The sequence below is a fragment of the Anomaloglossus baeobatrachus genome, chromosome 5 (assembly GCF_048569485.1).
Source record: "Anomaloglossus baeobatrachus isolate aAnoBae1 chromosome 5, aAnoBae1.hap1, whole genome shotgun sequence".
Classification (NCBI taxonomy): Eukaryota; Metazoa; Chordata; class Amphibia; order Anura; family Aromobatidae; genus Anomaloglossus; species Anomaloglossus baeobatrachus.
Genome location: NC_134357.1, coordinates 560078022 through 560098255, shown reverse-complemented (window position 1 = coordinate 560098255; position 20234 = coordinate 560078022). Strand labels below are relative to the sequence as shown.

Sequence of the window (20234 nt, the reverse complement as noted above, 5' to 3'; positions counted from 1 at the left end):
AAAAGTATGGTGGAGCCCACGTTTTTTATTTTTAATATGTACAGCCAGACCAAAAGTTTGGACACACCTTCTCATCTCTAGAACAACAATTAAGAGGAGACTTTGTGCAGCAGGCCTTCATGGTAAAATAGCTGCTACGAAACCACTGCTAAGGACAGACAACAAGCAGAAGAGACTTGTTTGGGCTAAAGAACACAAGGAATGGACATTAGACCAGTGCAAATCTGTGCTTTGGTCTGATGTGTCCAAATTTGAGATCTTTGGATCCGACCACCATGTCTTTGTAAAAAAGGTGAACGGATGGACTCTACATGCCTGGTTTCCACCGTGAAGCATGGAGGAGGAGGTGTGATGGTGTGGGGGTACTTTGCTGGTGACACTGTTGAGGATTTATTCAAAATTGAAGGCATACAGAACCAGCATGCCTACCACAGCATCTTGCAGCGGCATGCTATTCCATCCGATTTACATTTAGTTGGACCATCATTTATTTTTTAACAGGACATTGACCCCAAACACACCTCCAGGCTGTGTAAGGGCTATTTGACTAAGGAGAGTGATGGGGTGCTACGCCAGATAACCTGGTCTCCACAGTCACTAGACCTGAACCCATTCGAGATGGTTTGGGGTGAGCTGGACCGCAGAGTGAAGGCAAAAGGGCCAACAAGTGCTAAGTATCTCTGGGAACTCCTTCAAGACTGTTGAAAAACCATTTCCGGTGACTACCTCTTGAAGCTCATCAAGAGAATGCCAAGAGTGTGCAAAGCAGTAATCAAAGCAAAAGGTGGCTACTTTGAAGAACCTAGAATATTATAAAGACATATTTTCAGTTGTTTCACACTTTAAGTATTTCATTCCACATGTTTTAATTGATAGTTTTGATGCCTTCAATGTGAATCTACAATTTTTAGAATCATGAAAATAAAGAAAAATCTTTGAATGAGGAGGTGTGTTCAAACTTTTGGTCTGTACTGTACGTTTATTTTCTATGTGCATTCTATATGCATGTGTCTGTGTGTGAGTGTGATATGTGTGTTTACTCTCTGCTCAATTTCCTCTTCCTGTCATAATGACATCACTTCTTTGCAAAACACAGGGTAGTGAGGAACATTATGTCCCGAAAAATGTGAAATACCGCAGGAAAACGCAATGAAACATACATAATTTGCTACCTGCGTTATTCCCTGCGGTATTTCATGATTACATTACAGTCAATGGAGTGAAATACCGCAGGTACCTGCGGAAAAGAAGTGACATGCACATTCTTTTTCTCAAGAAATTCTGCAGAAAGAATGTTCTTGAGAAAAAAATGCAGTGTGCGCACAGCTATTTTTTTTTTTATCCATAGGTTTTGCTGGGGAATGTCTGCAGAAAAGTTACAACCATTTTCTTGAGAAATTTCTGCAGCAACACTGCAAAAGAAAACGTAGGTAAAACCGCAGTGTGTGAAGAAGGCATTATGAAGAAATATCAGTGGCTGTCCTAGCTTCATTCAGCAAGACCCCACAGCGTAGCATTCGCCATTTGTCACTGGAGAGTGGCATCAGTAGAAAATCCCTTCGGCGGATATTAGCTACTCACAAATGGCATCCTTACAAAATCCAGCTGCTACAGCATCTCAATGAGAATGACCTGAAATTGCTACATGATGACGTGTTGCCCTCTTTATGCACTGATGATGGCACGTTCCCTGAGTTTTTACAGCAAGATGGTACACCACCACATTGATGTGTTACATGACCCTCTTCCCATTGGAAAAAATCCAAAATGGCCGACATGGTCACCACCCATCTTGAAAAGTTTCCCCCCTCCCATATACTAATGAGCCACAAACAGGAAGTTGTTATCACCAACCATTCCAATTTTATTTATGTGTATCCATATAAATGGCCCACCCTGTATATCAAATGTCCATTAAAATCACATGTTGCAAAATTTGATTGTTCACTATGGTATTGGTGACAAAACCGTTCACATCTTAACTGAAGACCACAGAGCAAGGACCACTAGATAATGATATCAGGCCACCAGGATCGACTCTAGCAGATTCCCAATTCAGTGCAGAATTCAGCATCTTCCTAGGTTCATGTCTCTAAGTGTCGGTCACCAATATTTTGTAGTAAGACCCTCAATGGAGAATCATAAATGAGCCGGTCAGTCAGTACTATTGGGAAGGAAGGGGGTGTCTGTCCGCCACAATCCCTGATAGCCACATGCATTTTCCTGTACAACGGAGGAGCAGTGCGAATATGTACGAAGAAGCCCTGACTTTGTAGAAAAGGTAAAACTTCGAATGCAAATTAATTTGTACAGGGGATTTGTTTAGTAGTAAAAAAAAAGAAGGGAGAATGTGATAAATTAAAAAATGCATTGCTCTCCTGTTGAATCCATTGCCATTTCAAACCACTCTTCTCTGGCCTTGGGCTACTTGGCTGCTGAAATGACGAGCCCGATGTTACCCATGAGTGTTGCATCACATATACTGGAGATCATGAAGGAGAGGACAACACACAATTTCCTAAATGTTACGGTTATTGTGTAGTACTATGTGATTATATCCTAACATGAGGAAACGTGCAGGATTTTAAGCTTATTTCATAAATTGAATTCATTGTAAAGCAAATAATAAAAGTGTAAATGAGATAAATGAAAAAGAACATGGATCAGTATTAGAGAACACTGTCAGAGAGATACCTGCAAGTTCTTGGTGTTAATCTGGCACTTGGTGCTAATTTCCTGAACTATCTGTCAAACCCTATGTAACTGGGAGCCAAACTTTCCAATTTGCACCAGCAATCTAAAAAATGTAAAGTTTCGACCCCTATAGTTGGGTTTTCCTCAGACACAATAGCTTCTTGTGTAGGAATATGGCTTTTAGATGGTGACACTGTCAAAAATCACCATCTGTAAATAAATCAGATTGCTGTTCTGTATAGATATAATGGCACAGTGTAGCAGAGCGTCTTACACTGTCTAAAGGCCGCTTTACACGCTGCAACATCGCTAGCCGATGCTAGCGATGTCGAGCGTGATAGCACCGGCCCCCATGGTACGGCCGATATGTCGTGATCGCTGCCGTAGCGAACACTATCGCTACAGCAGCGTCACACGCACATACCTGCTCTGCGACGTCGCTGTGACCGGTGAACCGCCTCCTTTCTAAGGGGGCGGTTCATTCAGCGTCACAGCAACGTCACTAAGCGGCCGCCCAATCAAAGCGGAGATGAGCGGGACGAACATCCCGCCCACCTCCTTCCTTCCTCATTGCTGGCGGGACGCAGGTACGGTAAGGTTCCTAGTTCCTGCGGTGTCACACGTAGCGACATGTGCTGCCGCAGGAACAAGGAACAACATTGTTACTGCAGCAGCAACGATATTTGGGAAGAGGGGGGGCATGTCACCGATTAGCGATTTTGAACGTTTTTGCAATGATTCAAAATCGCAAATAGGTGTCACACGCAACAACATCGCTAAAGCGGCCGGATGTGCGTCACAAATTCCGTGACCCCAACGAGATCGCTTTAGCGGTCGCGTAGCGTGTAAAGCAACCTTTACTCTCCTCCCTGCGTGTAAGAAAGTCTGCTACACTGTGCCATTATATCCATACAGAACAGCAATCTGATTTATCTATAGATCTCTGGGTGATTTTTGACAGTGTCACCATCTAAAAGGCATATTCCTACACAAGCTTCTGTGTCTGATGAAGACCCAAATTTAGGGGTCGAAATGTTACATTTTTTGGATTGCCTGTTTAATAAAGTTCTTATATTCATTTTGGTTTGCCAAGTTTTTCTGTATCTAATGACGGGTTTTAAACCCTGCTTGAGCTCCCATAGTTCCAAGTGCGTCATAAACCTCATTCTACTATTTCCAGTTTGCACTGACTTTGCAAAAATGGTGTGCTGTTCCAAAGTGACTGAAACCCTCCTGCAGCAGGTTGTATGGATGAAGGCTAAAAGGGTGACTCTTATCAGCCATAGCAAGAGAAGTTAGTCATTTCAAGTCTATGATTTTGAAAATATTGCATCTTTACAACATCACAAACAATCTCAAGTTCCCCAAGAAGGCTGGTTGCCCTGGAAAGACAAATGCAAGAGGACAGGATAATGCGTAGAATCTCCACGGGTAATCGTTTCAACACTGCAGCTGGAATTGCTCGCCAGTGCAATACTAAACAGGGTAAGGATTTGTCTCGTTAAACAGTCTCACAACGTATAAGAGCATTTGGACTGAAAGCCCACTCTGCAGTGACCAAACCTCTCATTAGCAGAAAGAATCACAAGGCTAGTCTCACCTTTGGTGAGGAGCATGTTGTGTGGACAGAGTAGAAGTGGTCCACAGTTCATTTTAGTGATGAAAGCAAGTTTAATTTATTTGGGTCTGATGGGAAACATTTTTTCTCCAATTTATCAATGAACATACTGAACCCAAAGTGTGTTAAGAAGTCAGTGAAAGGTGGTGGCGAAAGTGTCATGTTTGGGGAATGGTTTCTGCAGGAGTTGGACCTCTCATACAGCTACATGGCAGAGTGAATACAAGTGTGGATATGAGCCTTATTCACAACACGTGGTTCCTTACTTGTGCTCATCACTCAATCAGCCAGCAACTTTCATGCAGAACAATGCTCCCTGTCACACAGCAAAACGGGTAGAGCAGTTCCTTGAAACAGAAAACATTGAAACAATGAAATGGCCACAGCCCAGACTCCTGATCTAAACCCAATAGAAAACCTCTGGAAAGTGAAAGACTAGTGATATCTAGTCAAAGACTATTTATATCCTGTGGCTGCAGATGTGCTGAAGTCATTCAAAGCAATGGCCTGTACACATCTTACTGATTGGTGACTGTTGCTACTGTCAGAATATTTAGTTATAATAACATTTCTCTGTGCTACAGTCATTGCTGTGCTCTAATTATCATCATCATGTTTTGGGCAAAATAAAGGTTTTATGGTGATAAACTTTGGATCTTTTATAAAACCCTGTTCTAGTGGCATGGTGCACCCCGTACAAAAAACCTTCACATGTTGATCAATGTAGATTACATTATTTCTGAAAAAAGCAAGTGATCATAGATTGTTCTTTAATTTTCATCTCCAGTGTATACTGTGAGGACAGTGATGGGCTGCAGCGCTCACATGTTGTATACAGCACATCAAGTAAGTTAAGGCCGGAGACAAGCACTGAAGCAGCAGGGAATGTGACTGGCGAGTAATGCTTCTCTTACTCATTTTTTTCTTAATCACATACTTCCTCCAGCCCCAGGAGGTGGTGACCCTAAATTTTGCCCCCAACTTCTATAAAAAGCTTAATTATTCTAATGGCCCATTATGTTCAAGCTGGAAGCATAGTAATACATTAATAACCACTATAAGAGAACACAGGCCCATCTCTAAAAAAAACTGCAGCGGAGGTCTGGCATGATACTTGGATTGGTAAATACTGCTGCAGATAACCTTGTTAAAAATATGCGGAGAAGCTGCACATTTCACCCTTTGAGAGTCTAGGATGTACGGGAAACCTCTTACACCTTATTTTTAGGATAATAAGTTTTGTTCCTTCTTCTTAGTCCCACATTGTAGCAGCTGCTGAATGAGAAGAATCTGTGACTTCTCTGCATTTAGTGGTCACTACTCACCTGGGCGGTCATCTGTAGGAATCTCCTCTTTAATCCACTCATCATCCCCCACATATGTCTCTGTAGTATTAATATGGGGCAGATCTTCACCCTGAAACAAATATTGTAAAAGTCACAGACAGATGGAGAAGTCCCATCTATGATCAGCTCTAATCCTGCCATCTCCACCGCTCTCATTACACAAGTATAACACATATAACACTGGAGGATAAAACAAGACTGAGCACAAGACCTTCACAGCCGTCTACACATCATAGGGAGATTTCATGGCACTTTCTCTCCATCTACCTGATGATCCTGAGGAACATCGGGATCTTCTTGTTTACAGTCCTGTGGGAGAAGAGGACGGGGACATCTCTCTGGTGTTGTCCTCTTACTGGATAGACCTGGAGGAGACACATACAGGGACTGAATTCATTCCTTACATACTGTTATGGTTAATATTTTATATTAAGTTAGATTATCATTTAAGCAATTTATATATCTATATATCTTTGATAATTTTGTACTTTTATATTAGCTTCATAAGTGTTATTCATAAAAGCAATAACACAGGGTGTACTCTTTGTTATAAAGATGCTTTTGTCTCAAATGTCTTTGTTAATGAATGTCCAGAAAACTGGACAGAACTAGACTTTTAGGAATGCAGCAGGATCCATAATTTACGATCTTGTTATTGTCAACCTATATACCCATTTAAGGTAATCTATTAGGTCATGCCCCTTTCTTTGTGACAGTAATAAAACTAGTGTCTTGGGCATCTGAGATTTCAGACAAAGCCTGGTACACGGACATTGACTGTGTTCTTGTGTTTGTCTCCGATGCATCGCTATTAATTGGACCAACACTGGCAGATCTGGAGATCACTTTGTATCTCACCCTAAATTAGCTCTCCCAAGAAAGTGGTTTCCACGACAGAACATGGTGCAGAAACCTGGGATGGTTAACTGGACCTCTCTGTGACCCGACTACAAAGACCTTCCCAGGAACCACTGAACAAAATCCGCGGTGAGTAACCCATTGTGTTACAAATGTTTCAGTGCTTTCTGGAGGTCCGAGATGGGTACGTAGTGGTCCAACAAGACCATTCTTATCAAACCTCTGCCAGTGTTTGGATTTTGTGTGTATGATTGAAATAATAGAGATATGCCATCTGTGATCTGTTATATGTATCAATGTGTTTTTAAATGTGCGAATGATTGTTGAAGGAAATTGAATGAAGACTATATCATCTCAGCAGTTGAAAGATTATATGTTGTCCTGTGTTTTCTATATGACTGTTATGTCTGGAATTATATTTTAAGCTATGAGGATCCTTTAATGTGGGACTGATTGATCTTTGAGTGACGGATGTATTGTAAAAATCTGATAAACCATTGTGCTGCTGTTTATGTTCTCTTCAATTTGCATTTAAGATGGGAATTGGCTTAATAGGAGTTGTAGTTTGTAATCATCCAGTTTATCCAGACAAAGAAACATATAGCCATTAGCCAGAGAGGGAAAACTTATTGAAGATTTTATTTTTGGAGCTGCGCCCTCTACAGGACAAGAAAGGGAACTTGTTTGAGTAGTTGAAATCTGATATGCTCTGGTCTGGATACACTGTCTCTTTTGTGTTTGATGTAATCTGTTTGAGTCAGAGGTAGATGGAGATTTTGTAGGAAATTAGCTTAGTCTCCCATGATATATTATATTGAGAAGTAGAAGTAATCCCAATAACTGTTGGTAGTAGAGTTTATGAATTGTTATTTGTTTGGTTCTGTATCAGAATTGTACGGGTACAAAGGGCTGGTAACCTGATGCTTCCTAGAAATTCTTCTCTTGCGAGAACAGTGGTTCTGGGAGTAGAAATCCTTCTCTTGCGAGCAAATTGGTGCTGGGAGAAGAGTAGAGTCTTCTGCGGTTAAGACTCTATGGCCCATTTCAGTTCTACGGTTAACTGCGGGCATTGAAGTTGCAGTCAGAGGACAGGCAGCTATAGGAAGTAATCAGCCTCAGAGGTACCACCCATGTCCCTACAAAGGATATAGAAGAAAGACGAAAAGGGAATGAAGCAATGGATTGATGCAAAATGTTATTGGAATTTTTTTGTTTTGGGAGATGTTTTTTTTTTTTTTCTGCAAATGTGAAGACTGTTTGAAAGATAAAAACAAACAGGTTAGAATGTGAATAGACCCGTATTGACCTATAATGATACAAAAAAAACAGTATGCGTTATAAAAAGTAACATGCTGCGTGTGTATGTAAGGCAATGAGTTTATAGAACAGAATGGAATGATGGTGAAGTATATTACAGCAGCAATGTATGAAGAACCATACAAAAGTAAATGGTGTAAATGTAAGGTGCTAAAAAAAAAAAAAAAAATGAGAAAATGTGCAAGCAGTAGCAATGGTAAATGTGTCAGCTAAAAAGACTGAAGGTATGTCATCCATGCTGCATAGGAAGATAGCACAATGTGTGAGAGGATGGTACCTCACTACAGACATCTTGTTGGTGTGTGATGTCCAGAACCAATGTGTGGTTTTGTGATTAGTGTCACCTTCATCAGGGTGTGGAGTTGTCACAGCCGTAGAGGCTTTAAGGGCTTAGACTACAGCAATGTAAAAGGTTGGGCTTGTGGACAAAAAGGTTTTTTTTTGTTTTTTTTTGTTTTTTTGAGGGGACAAATGTCCCAAAAAGGCAACAACTACTATCGTGACCCCCACCACCATAGGAAACTGACAATTCAGACGTCTCCCACAACCCCATTGTCATCCCCCGGGGACTATATTCATTGTTCCTATTTTGTGACCCAGGTTTTAGTTTTCTCATATTCACTTATTAATTTAAGGACAGACGTGTTGCAGAAAATTGGGACCTGCATAGAATTTACCCTAATTGGGCCCAAGGTGACCACCCCCCTTAAAAGAAGGCGCCCTGTGTAGTCTCCGAATCCTGACTGACAATTCCCAAAGCTAGTTGTTTGACTCGAGAATAAATCCAGACAGTTGTGGTCACATAAGCAAAATAGACGTGGGAAAAACCTTTAACCCTTTACCGCCACAAGCAGGTTGGACATATAGCCGGCGTCCTCACCCAAGAACACGGTGGCAGACAGCACCCTCCAGAGTATTACTCTGGGATGCTACATTCAGTTATTACAGTGACCCCTGCTTGTGTAAGAGCTGGGCAGCTGTTTCAGGACTCTATTAGAAGGACAGAGGACATAGTGTTAAGCTGCCCCCTCACTCCAAGCTCCTCATGCTGTATCTGAAAGACTCCAACAGGCTCAGACCCACCATCTTTCAGTATAAAGGCCGGACAAATATTAAGTTTTTCCCTCTTTACATTCCCCCCATAATGCTCTCAAACTGTAATGGTCTAAATCCAGCTGCATGATTAACAGTGGATTGTAGAAAAGGGAGGAGAATATTTGGATGGGGAAGTGGGAGGGACCGTGAGCCAAGACCTGCCCCTGAGGGAGGGACGTGAGACAAGACTTGCCCCTGTTTTTCAAACTAGCAGATGAAGTTCAGTTTGATATGACACATGACTGTCAGGCATTGGTGGAGGCAGAAACAAAGGACTTGGCAAATATCACTGTACCACTCACTAACCCCTCTGCTGAGTATTTTATAGATGGTTCCAGAGCTTTGGACAATGATCAAGGACTGTTCATCACCGGGTATGCAGTAGTCCACAATGGTAAGGCAGTAAGAACCATTCCCTTCGAGCTACTCTGCGCAAGAGGTTTGAGTTGAAGGCATTCGCTGTAATGTGCAGTCTGGGAAAAGGTAAGAAGAGCAATGTATTTTCTGACTCACAATATGCCTTTGGGGTAGCACACGACTTTGGCGCCATTTGGCGAAGCCGTAATTTCCTGACCTCTGCTGGCAAACCCATAAAGAATGCGCAGGCGGTAGAGCAGTTACTGACAGCACTCACCCTTCCCCGAAGGGCAGCCATAGTCAAAGTATCGGCACACACACGGGAACAAACTCCCCTTGCAGTAGGGAATGCACTGGCCGACAAGGCGGCTAAAGAAGCAGCAAGACTACCTCTGACAGACATACTGGCCATAACAGACATAGCCCTCTCAGGGAGCTTAGTGACCGATAGTGCGGGGTGCCCCCTTACAGCAAAGGAGGCTGGCACCGTACCGGCCCCAGTGGCTGTTGATCGTGAACTATTGCAGGTCTTCCAGACCCAGGCCCCCTCAAACGAACAGAATGCGTGGGTCAAAGTGGGCGCTGTACGGTCAGAGTCAGGGGTATGGCAGGTAAACACCCGGATTTGCCTCCCACGCTGCCTGTTCCCCATGATGGCTGCCCTGGCACATTCTCCGGTGCAAAGGTGTGACGTGTGCGGTAGTGCTGCAAAACTGATGTGCCCCAGGGTTCCCGAATATGGCTGCAAAGTATGTCTTGTTTGTGCAAAACACAGCCCCGGTAGGCCTATTTGAGTTCCGCAGAAATTCAGCACCAAAACCAGATTACTCATTTCAGAGACTGCAGGTGGACTACATACTGCTGCCTAAGGTGGGTACTTATGAATATGTCCTGGTATGTCTGAAGCTTAGACCGTGATGAAAGATAACACAAAGACCACAATTACCATCAAGAAAGTAATAAGCAAGGTGGTTTGCAGATATGGGTTTCCCAAAACTATAGAAAGTAACAGAGGTGCTTACTTCAATGGAGAATTAAATGAAACAGATCATGGCTACTTTGGGATTAGAACATGCTTTCCACGTTCCCTATGACCCACAAAGTAGTGGGAAGGTGGAACGCTTTAACGGTACTCTTAAATTAAAGTGCATGGAGGAAACACACTTGTCCTGGGTAGATTGCTTGCCCACCACATTGCTTTCAGTGAGAACTGCCAGAGGAGGTATAAAGAAGCTGTCCCCATATGAATTAATGTTTGGTAGTGTTCCTGAGACAGATATATATTTCCTACAGCAATTGCAGGCCTCGTATGCTTTTCTCACTGAATATGTCGCTGAGTTGCACAAACGTCTGACTGTTACTCATAACTGTGTTCTTTCCTCCATCCCAGACCTCAAGTTTATAAGCGGCACACACACACCGGCACCAGGCGACTGGGTCGTGGTCAAGAGACACATAAGGAGACCATTGGAGCCTAGATTCAGGGAACCATTCTAAGTGATGCTAACCACTGCCACTTCTGTCAAGATCCAAGGCAAAGATACAAAGATAACCACTCTGCCTTTTGGATTATGCTGATGGCAACTGTACCTCTTGTCCTATCAATGAGGCACTAAAAGAGGACTGTGATAAGAAACTGATAAAGCATCACCAAGTTCTGTTCCAAGATATGGACTCTAAAGCACTAAGAACTGTTGGATATGCACTCCGAGCCCAATATCTTCTAATTCTACGCCATATCTTGCAGATCCCCTGACCCTATACCAGGCCTATAAATGACTTCCCCGGGGCGCAGAGGGGATCGACACCTCTGCACGCCTTATACCGTTACCTTTATATTTCCTCATGGTGTTCTAGATATAAGTGCTTTACCCAAACATTCCCTATATAACCGAGCTGCAGACAAATGTATCCGACAATTTGGTTCTCAGGTATCACTGGGTGGCTGATGGGCATTCTACACATGGGAGTGTTGGTACAATTAGTGTATGTAGCTGCTAGAATTGGTATATTTGTAATGACAACACTATGAAAAGAGACATGTAAGATCAAGTATCACAGGCCGTCAGTTACCACATCTGCAAAACATCAAAGTGCTCCCTTGGTAAACATATATGATGAAGTTTACAAACAAGATATCTATCGGTGAACGGGGTTGGCCCCTCCATGCTGTCACAGCATGGGGATATAGCTGGTGGATAAATTGTCTGTAAATAATAAAAAGGGAGGAATTGTTATGGTTAATATTTTATATTAAGTTAGATTATCATTTAAGCAATTTATATATCTTTGATAATTTTGTACTTTTATATTAGCTTCATAAGTGTTATTCATAAAAGCAATAACACAGGGTGTACTCTTTGTTATAAAGATGCTTTTGTCTCAAATGTCTTTGTTAATGAATGTCCAGAAAACTGGACAGAACTAGACTTTTAGGAATGCAGCAGGATCCATAATTTACGATCTTGTTATTGTCAACCTATATACCCATTTAAGGTAATCTATTAGGTCATGCCCCTTTCTTTGTGACAGTAATAAAACTAGTGTCTTGGGCATCTGAGATTTCAGACAAAGCCTGGTACACGGACATTGACTGTGTGTTCTTGTGTTTGTCTCCGATGCATCGCTATTAATTGGACCGACATTGGCAGATCTGGAGATCACTTGCATCTCACCCTAAATTAGCTCTCCCAGGACAGTGGTTTCCACGACAGAACAGATAATTATAGGCCGTGTGTATTTAGTCCTGTCTATTACCTGGTGATGTGAGGGGCCGGGGATCCTCCATCATGACGTCCTTGTACAGATCTTTGTGTCCTTCTAAATACTCCCACTCCTCCATGGAGAAATAGACGGAGACGTCCTGACACCTTATAGGAACCTGACACATACAATGATACCGTCACCCCCGATCCCTTCATAGCGTTACTGTATAATGTCCCAGCATTCCCAGCAGTGTCACCTCTCCAGTCAGCAGCTCAATCATCTTGTAGGTGAGGTCTAGGATCTTCTGGTCATTGATGTCCTCATGTATCGGGGGGTGAGGTGGAGGCCCCGTGATTGGGCTCAGGGGTCTTCCCCATCCCTCAGACACAGGGGCCTGACAGCGCTCACTAGAGGTCTTCTTCACTACTGTGTAATCCTGGTTATGGAGAGACACAGTAAGAAATCTCACTCCAGACATTTCCAGAGTCCTCACCTCTCCAGTTCTGTGCATCTGTTATTCCCATAGATAAGAATGGTGTAATGTGACGTCATCAGAATCTCTCACCTCTCCAGTAAGCCGGAAGAGGATCTCTAGGGTGAGGTGTAATATCCTCTCCGCCATCTTGTCCCTGTCCATATCCATCCTTCACGGGGCAATCAGGAGAATTCTCTTCTATAGAGCGATTGTTCTCCCCCAGCATCTAATGTGTATGGAGCCTGAGCCCAGTAATGGGGAATCTCCACACACCTCCACCTGCAGAGCCGCACACTAGATATATGGCTGCTCTGTGCTTCCAGGACCTGTGATGATGTCACATGGAGGGGAGGAGTCACGGGTAACATGAACCGTGTGTGTACGTGTGTGTACGTGTGTGTACGTGGTGTATGGATCAAAGCCCAGGGCCAGGACAAGGTATTTTGATGCTCTAGACAAAGCCAATGGTCCCCTGCACCGATGAACCCTCAGCCCCCAAGAAATAGAGACAAAGCATAAATAACCCCCCCCCCCTTCAGTGGGTAAGAAGCTCTGATGACACTTCCAGTAACATTATTGATGTAACACTGATGTACATTGGGTGGGGCTCAGAAGGAGGAGCAATTTCAATGTTATATATAGAATCATTTATTATTTAGGAATCACTTACACAATACAGGGGACAAATAGTGACATCCATCCCTGACATCCTATAATATAATGTCACACCTTAGGTCAGTCATGTAAACTAATATAACTTAACAATAGGGCTGAGCGGATCCGAACTGTAAAAGTCCGGATCCGCACGATTTCAAAGATTTCCAGATGCACGATCCGGATCTGGCTCTAGGGAAAATAATTGAAAAATAAAGAAAAACAGAAATAAAACAGCGTTTCATACTTTCCGAGACTCGGTGTCATGGCGGCACACTGCTTCTGTCATTGTCTGCACAGCTCGCGGTCGTGCTCTTTGGCCACTGGCTGTGTTATATAGCAGAGCTGAAGCGGCGTGGGACCGTGTGTGGATTACGCCAGAGCTGCAGGGTGTTGGGGGTTAATAAAGAGGTGAAGGATGGTGTGTGTTTTGTACTTTATTCCAAATAAAGGATTTTTCTCTGTGTCTGTGTTTATTTAGGCTGGTTTCAGACGTCCGTGTTTAATCAGGTACCAGTCACACGCATGGTTATGGTCATACGTGTGTCATACGTGTGTTACACTTGTGTCACACGTGTGACATCCGTGTTTGCATACGTGTGACACGTACCGGGTAAAACACGTGTCTCTGTAATGAAAAGATGTTCTATATTTACCTGTATCCAGCAATGCTGTCTCCGGCTCTGCTGCGTCCCGCTCCTGATCCCCGCTCATTATTTTCATTGATTATTCACTGCCTGAGGATCTGGAAGCCGGAACATCGCGGGGACAGGCTGGGTACAGTACAGCCGAGGACAGCATCGCTGGGGACATCGCCGGTGACAGGTGAGTATACAACAGTTTGTGCAGTGACATCCAGGGACTCATCAGGGTTCCCAATAAACTCTCATGAACCCCTGGAAGTCACCATCGTGACACTAGCTGTAACGCAGTTGTCACAGGGGTGTCATCAGAGTTCACTGGGAAATCCGATGTCCTCCTGTACGTCCCTGCACACACACTGCGGGCAGGATACTCACCTGTCACTAGCAATGTCCCCAGCGATGCTGTCTCCGGCGGTGCTGTCTCCTTCGCTGTCACCGCAATGCCCCTGCTCTCAGCAGTGAATAATAAATGAAAATAATGAGCGGGGGTCAGGAGTGGGAGGCAGCAGAGCCGGAGACAGAATCGCTGGATACAGGTAACTATAGAAAATCTTTTTATTTAAAAACCCGTGTTTTCTCCGGTACGTGTCACACTGATCCTCTCCCCATATAGCTCCCATCTATGCTGCCTCCTCTCCCAATATAGCTCCCATCTATGCGGCCTCCTCTCCCCATATAGCTCCCATCTTGTGTTGCCTACTCTTCTCCCCATATAGCTCCCATCTTGTGTGGCCTCCTCTTCTCCCCATATAGTTCCCATCTTGTGTGGCCTCCTCTTCTCCCCATATAGTTCCCATCTTGTGTGGCCTCCTCTTCTCCCCATATAGCTCCCATCTTGTGTGGCCTCCTCTTCTCCCCATATAGCTCCCATCTTGTGTGGCCTCCTCTTCTCTCCATATAGCTCCCATCTTTATGCTTCCCGTCTCCCTGCCTCTTCGGCTCACTGAGCGCTTACCTGCTCCAAGCACCGGTGGCCTCTCCTCTGTCTTCCGTCCTCTGCGGCTTGTCTCTGCACGCTGACACTGAGAGACGGCAGGAGGAGGAGCTACCTACTCACACTGCCATGACCTCTGCAGCGTCAGCGCATCGCTGCACGCCGGGTCAGGGAGATTCATTTATGCTAGTGTCTTAAAGAGACACTAACACAAATGAATACAGGGAACCGGATCGCCAGAGCTGTTTCTTGCCGGTTCTGGGAACCGGCTGCTATTTTAACAACCGGTTCCCCAGAACCAGACAGAACGGGCTGAATCCCACCCCTGTCAGTACCAACAAACACATAACATCCCCAGTTTCCCACTCCTTATTAGGGATGACTGACTAGTCCGGGACGCAAAGGATGACCACCCAGAGTCGGAGCCAGTCCAGTCCACTAGCCGACAGCCCGGTGGGAGGGGACAAACAGACACAAACAGACACTCAGACGGGAGAGTCCGGTAGTGACAGTTGAAGGGGATGGACTTGTCTCTAGACGGGGTCGTGTAACAGTGACCTAGGTGGCAAGGAGAGCCCCAAGTATATGTCCCCACAGCCAGCCCCTCATATGTCCCCACAGCCAGCTACACATATATCCCACAGCCAGCCCCTCCTATGTCCCATAGCCAGCCCCAAGTATATGTCCCCACAGCCAGCCCCTAATATATACCACAGCCTGCCCCTCATAGGTCTAACAGCAAGCCCCTCATGTCCCCATAGCCAACCACTCATATGTCCCACAGCCAGCCACTCATATATCCCCACAGCCAGGTCCTCCTATGTCCCACAGCCAGCCCATCATACATCCCACAGCCAGCCCATCATATGTCCTTACAGCCAGCCCCTCTTATATTACACAGCCTGCCCCTTTTATGTATGTCCCACAGCCAGTCCCTCATTTGTCTCACAATCAACCCCTCTAATGCCCCACAGCCAGCCCCTCTTGTATCACAGTCTGTCATTCTTGTAATGTCCCCATTTATTGGTGAACTGATATGAGAGAGAAAAAAAAATCTTATACTCCCCTAATCCAGGCTCCCCATTCAGCACAGCCTCCATCTCCTCTTCAATCTTGTACAGCAGTAGGCCATGGGTAGCACGATAGCGTCACTGCATCATTTCATCATCCGTTGTCCCCTGCATGCGTTGTGTCCAGCAAGGCTCAGGCTGGAAGTAGCTTGTGTCCTGCTGGAGTTCCAAGTTGGAACAGTAATTGTATGTGCATCTTATAGACGTGAATATAACTGATTGCAGGGAGGGAGCGACAACCGTGAAGCGCAGAAACAGAGATGGTTGTGCAGGGTCAATGTGCTGAATGCCTGCTGCTGCAGGAGGGTGCCGGGTGGCCGCAGTGATTCAGCAACGTCTTTTTTTATTTTTTTCTCCGCCAACGTGCGCCACCTCCAGGAAGTAGCACCGTAGGCAGGTGCCTACCTTGCCTACCCTTTGTCCTGCCCCTGGTAAAGCCATGTGTACAAGTTGCATGGAGCGGAGCCACGTGTATGACTTGTTAGGACCTTGACCTCCTGAAGCTGAAGGAATGCTCCGCTCTATTCTGCACACGGTGGTATTATACAGCACCATCTGGACGATCTGCACTCACAGCTTATTGTACCTCTCTGGTGTTTTCCACGCTGTAAGGCCTGAGGACTTGATTAGAGACATCACCTCCTTCCCCTCCCCCATGTTCTACCCGAGGATGGCATCTGGTTTGGATGTCTGTGTAGAGGTTGCTTTATGCATAGGCACTTTACGTATAGATATAAATCACCTCTTTCACCCATTGAATTCTATACCTAGAATTAAAAAACATTGAATAAGTATCTTATATTTTATAACCAAGTAATTATTGAACATTAAGTCACCCTGTGTTGTTATGTACTGTATATAGTTTATATAGTACATCTATAATATTGTTGGTCAACTCACTGAGTCTAATAAGTAATATAAAATTGTATGAAAATTTAACTGTAGATATGTTTAGTTGACCCATTATAAACATTCTCCAACAACATAGGATTGTATAAATATAACTACATGTCCCAATTCTGAGACAACCTTCCTACCTGCACCAGTGGCCGTTTTCCCTCACATCTCCTTCAGTCTCTCACCCCGGCTGTCGCCACTCACCTAACTAAAATATTAAACCTCTCTCATCTGGTGTCTTTCCCTCCTCCTTCAAACACATCAACATACACCCATTACTAAAAAAAATATCCCTCAACCAAAACTGCATTGCTAACTACAGACCTGTCTCTAATCTCTCCTTCATCTCTAAACTTCTGGAATGTTTAGTTCCTTCTAATCTGCTATTTTGAAGAGAACTCTCTTCTTGACCCTTTACAATCCGGTTTCTGCTCCTTACACTCTTCTGAAACTGCTGAGTGGGTGAGGCTCCAATTTAAGTGCTGACTGTAAGGTAAGTGTATAGCATAGTTGGGCATAATATCATAGTTGTGATAACTATGTAGCTATTTAGATTGTTTAGGGTATTATCTATGTGTGCGATCTCAGCTACTGGGGGAAAAAAAGAGAAAGGGGGGGGGTCTTGTGATTTGTGTCAAGTGATTCATCGTGTTTACTTTGCCAGCTGGGTAGTGAACTATAAATTCCAGTCACACCAAGCAAAGCTGTAATTTAAGAGCTAGCTGCAAGGTAACTGTATAGCATAGTTGGACATAATATCATAGTTTAACACAAGAGCAATTCCAGCAAGCTTTATATGAGCTGCACTTAAATGTACCAACTACCTGACTTTTATTGTGCTAAGTGGTTTTACCCACTGGCTTAGACAGATGACTATGGACTAGCCAGTCCTTCAAATTATGGCCCCTTCTATAAGTGACAGAGGCTCTTGACGGGAGAAAATCCACCAGCTCAGGGCCCAACCGCAGTATGTCCCAGTGAGTCTGTAAAATCCTTGATGCCTCTCTCCACCTGTCATCATGTGTTCCTATAAACCCTCTATCATTATAAATCACTCTCTCATTTTCTTCTATTTTTTTGGGACAAGCAGAGACGATCGATTTTCCTTACAATGAAAAATTGATCCTAATGATTACAGGGAACTAGGAGTGAAGTTGAAGTCCATGATCTTCAAGGTGTTTTCAGAAATACTACCGGTGCCACGAGTGTCACTAGAAAGACAGAGGGAGCTTAGGGAGATAAATCTGTGGCTTAGAAATTGGTGCAGGAAGGCAGGGCTGTGGAGTCGATAAGCCAAACCTTCGACTCCTCAATTTCCCTTGCACCGACTCTGACTCTCACTCCACGCCTCCGACATATATTGCTTATAGTTAAGTGAAAAATTTATTGTAGTACAATGTGAACATCAGACATTTAATCATTTTTATGATACAATAATCAAGATATTTAGATTATTATATTTATTGGAATACAACTTTAGAACACAAACTGTAATAAATTGTAAATATATAATACTATGTAATATACAGTAGATTGTAATATATATATACACACAAGATATATATACATATATTACATAATTACAATTTATTACAGTTTTTTGTGTTCTAAAGTTGTATTCCAATAAATATATTTTATGTTCTATCTAAATATCATTATTGTATTGTAAAAATGATTAAATGTCTGATGTTCACATTGCACTACAATAAATTTTTCACTTAAATAAGCAATATACGAAATGTTATTATTTAGCATGTTTTTTTTGAAAACTGTTTTTTGCCACTTACATAGTGTATTACATAGTGTTATATATAGCATTTGTGCAGTCTAAGAATTTGTTCTAAGAAATAGAATTGCTTCCATCAGATCCTCCTGCGCAGATGACCTCAAATCCGATCTAATAATTTTAAGTCTAGAAAACAACCTCTCTATAGTAACTTGGGTTGGAGGCAAAGCCGTAACCACATGGGCAACATCTCTAACAATGTCCGGGTAGAAAGGAATTGCCTCATGCACAGTCAGTTTTGATGAACGGTTGAATTTTTCTATTTCTTTGAGAGCAAGTGAAATTTTTTACTGAAATCTGGTCAATCTGCTTGCTATAGGAGATGGAGTGAAATCTTTTTTCCTTGCGGCAACGCTTTGCCTGCTCCATGTCATCCAAATACTTGTCAAAGTTAAACTCCTCATCTGATGAGGATGAAGATATGGCAGCAGTAGCACTGTCAGGCCCCAAGTCCTCTTCTGCCTGGCAGTCCTGTAGCCGCTCATCCTAACTGCTACCTCACTCAAAGCTTCTTTTCCTTTAATAAGCTGTTGATCATCAAACAGTATACGATGACTTGGGTCCACATAAACAGCTGCCAGAGGAATTTTATTTTCCAATAGCTGTGTCTCTCTACGTTTTATTGAAGCAGAAATGCCATCTGGGATTAAACCTCCTCTTTGGGAGTGGCAAAATAGCAAGTTCTTCCACTCCCTTATGAAAATGCCAGGAGTTGAATCCTCAGCTTGTAATTTTTTAGTCACGGTAAATGGGTGATTAAGCAGTTCCTTCAATTCAGCCGCCTGTGTCCATTGACATTCATTTAAGGTTACTTGAGGGTTCACCATATCTATAAGAAATTATTTTAGTTAAAGCTACCGCTCAGTCATTAAATATGTGCTGCCTCACCAAGTGGCTTGATCAACAATTGCCCCTTTCCCAGCACGTCTCTTCAAGATAGAATCAATTTTAGGGGTTCTGGCGGCAATAACCAATTTCCTCACTTTTCCAATCAGATTTCCAGCATGTCCGCCCAGTTTCACACATCCGGCTTTTCGCCGGTTTGGCGGATGTGGCGCACGCCAGTACAGTACGATACAGTACAATGGCAGCACTGCAACTTCCGGGTCACATGACAGCATGTGACCGGCGTTTGTCGCGCTGCCACCGTACTGTATACACTGGAGTGCGCCGCATCCGCCAAACCGTCGAAAAACCGGATGTGTGAAATCGGGGTCCCTCTTGCAGACTCTCTTATTGCCAGCTGCAGCATGTGCACAACACAGCCCATGCGATGAATATGAAAGTGCTTTGAAGCAGCTTCAACAAGATCATCTAATCCTATAGCATCATTTTGCTGTTCTTCTGTTGTAATATCTGTTTGTTCCTCAGTTACATGAACAGCACTGTGGCCTTCCATCTCAAACATACTGAATCCTAAATTTTCTTCTAGATGTTGTTCATTACTCACATTCATCAGTTTAATTGTACTTATCATGTTTGAAGCATTGTCCGCTACAATAGCAAGAACCTGTTCTTTTTTTAGTTTAAATCTTGCAGAACTTTTTCCACTAAAGGCCGCTTTACATGCTGCGACATCGCTCAAGCGATCTCGTTGGGGTTACGGAATTTGTGACGCACATCCGGTCGCTTTAGCGATGCCGTTGCGTGTAACACCTTTGAGCGATTTTGCATTGTTGCAAAAACGTGCAAAATCGCTCATCGGTGACATGGGGGTCCATTCTCTAATATCGTTGCTGCAGCAGTAACGAAGTTGTTCCTTGTTCCTGCGGCAGCACACATC

At 43.5% G+C, this 20234-nt stretch overlaps 1 protein-coding gene across 1 annotated transcript in view; it reads right to left on the bottom strand.

Moving 5' to 3' along the window:
* LOC142313009 (uncharacterized) overlaps nt 1-12384 on the bottom strand; it is a 289249-nt gene extending 276865 nt beyond the window's left edge. The window contains exons 1-3 of the mRNA XM_075351996.1: nt 12043-12384; nt 5926-6023; nt 5638-5728 (exon numbers count right to left, since the gene is read on the bottom strand). Coding sequence (XP_075208111.1) covers nt 5638-5728; nt 5926-6023; nt 12043-12175 — 322 coding nt within the window. The 5' untranslated portion in view covers nt 12176-12384. The remainder of the gene's footprint in view (nt 1-5637; nt 5729-5925; nt 6024-12042) is intronic.
* Between the last annotated feature and the right edge of the window lie 7850 nt (nt 12385-20234).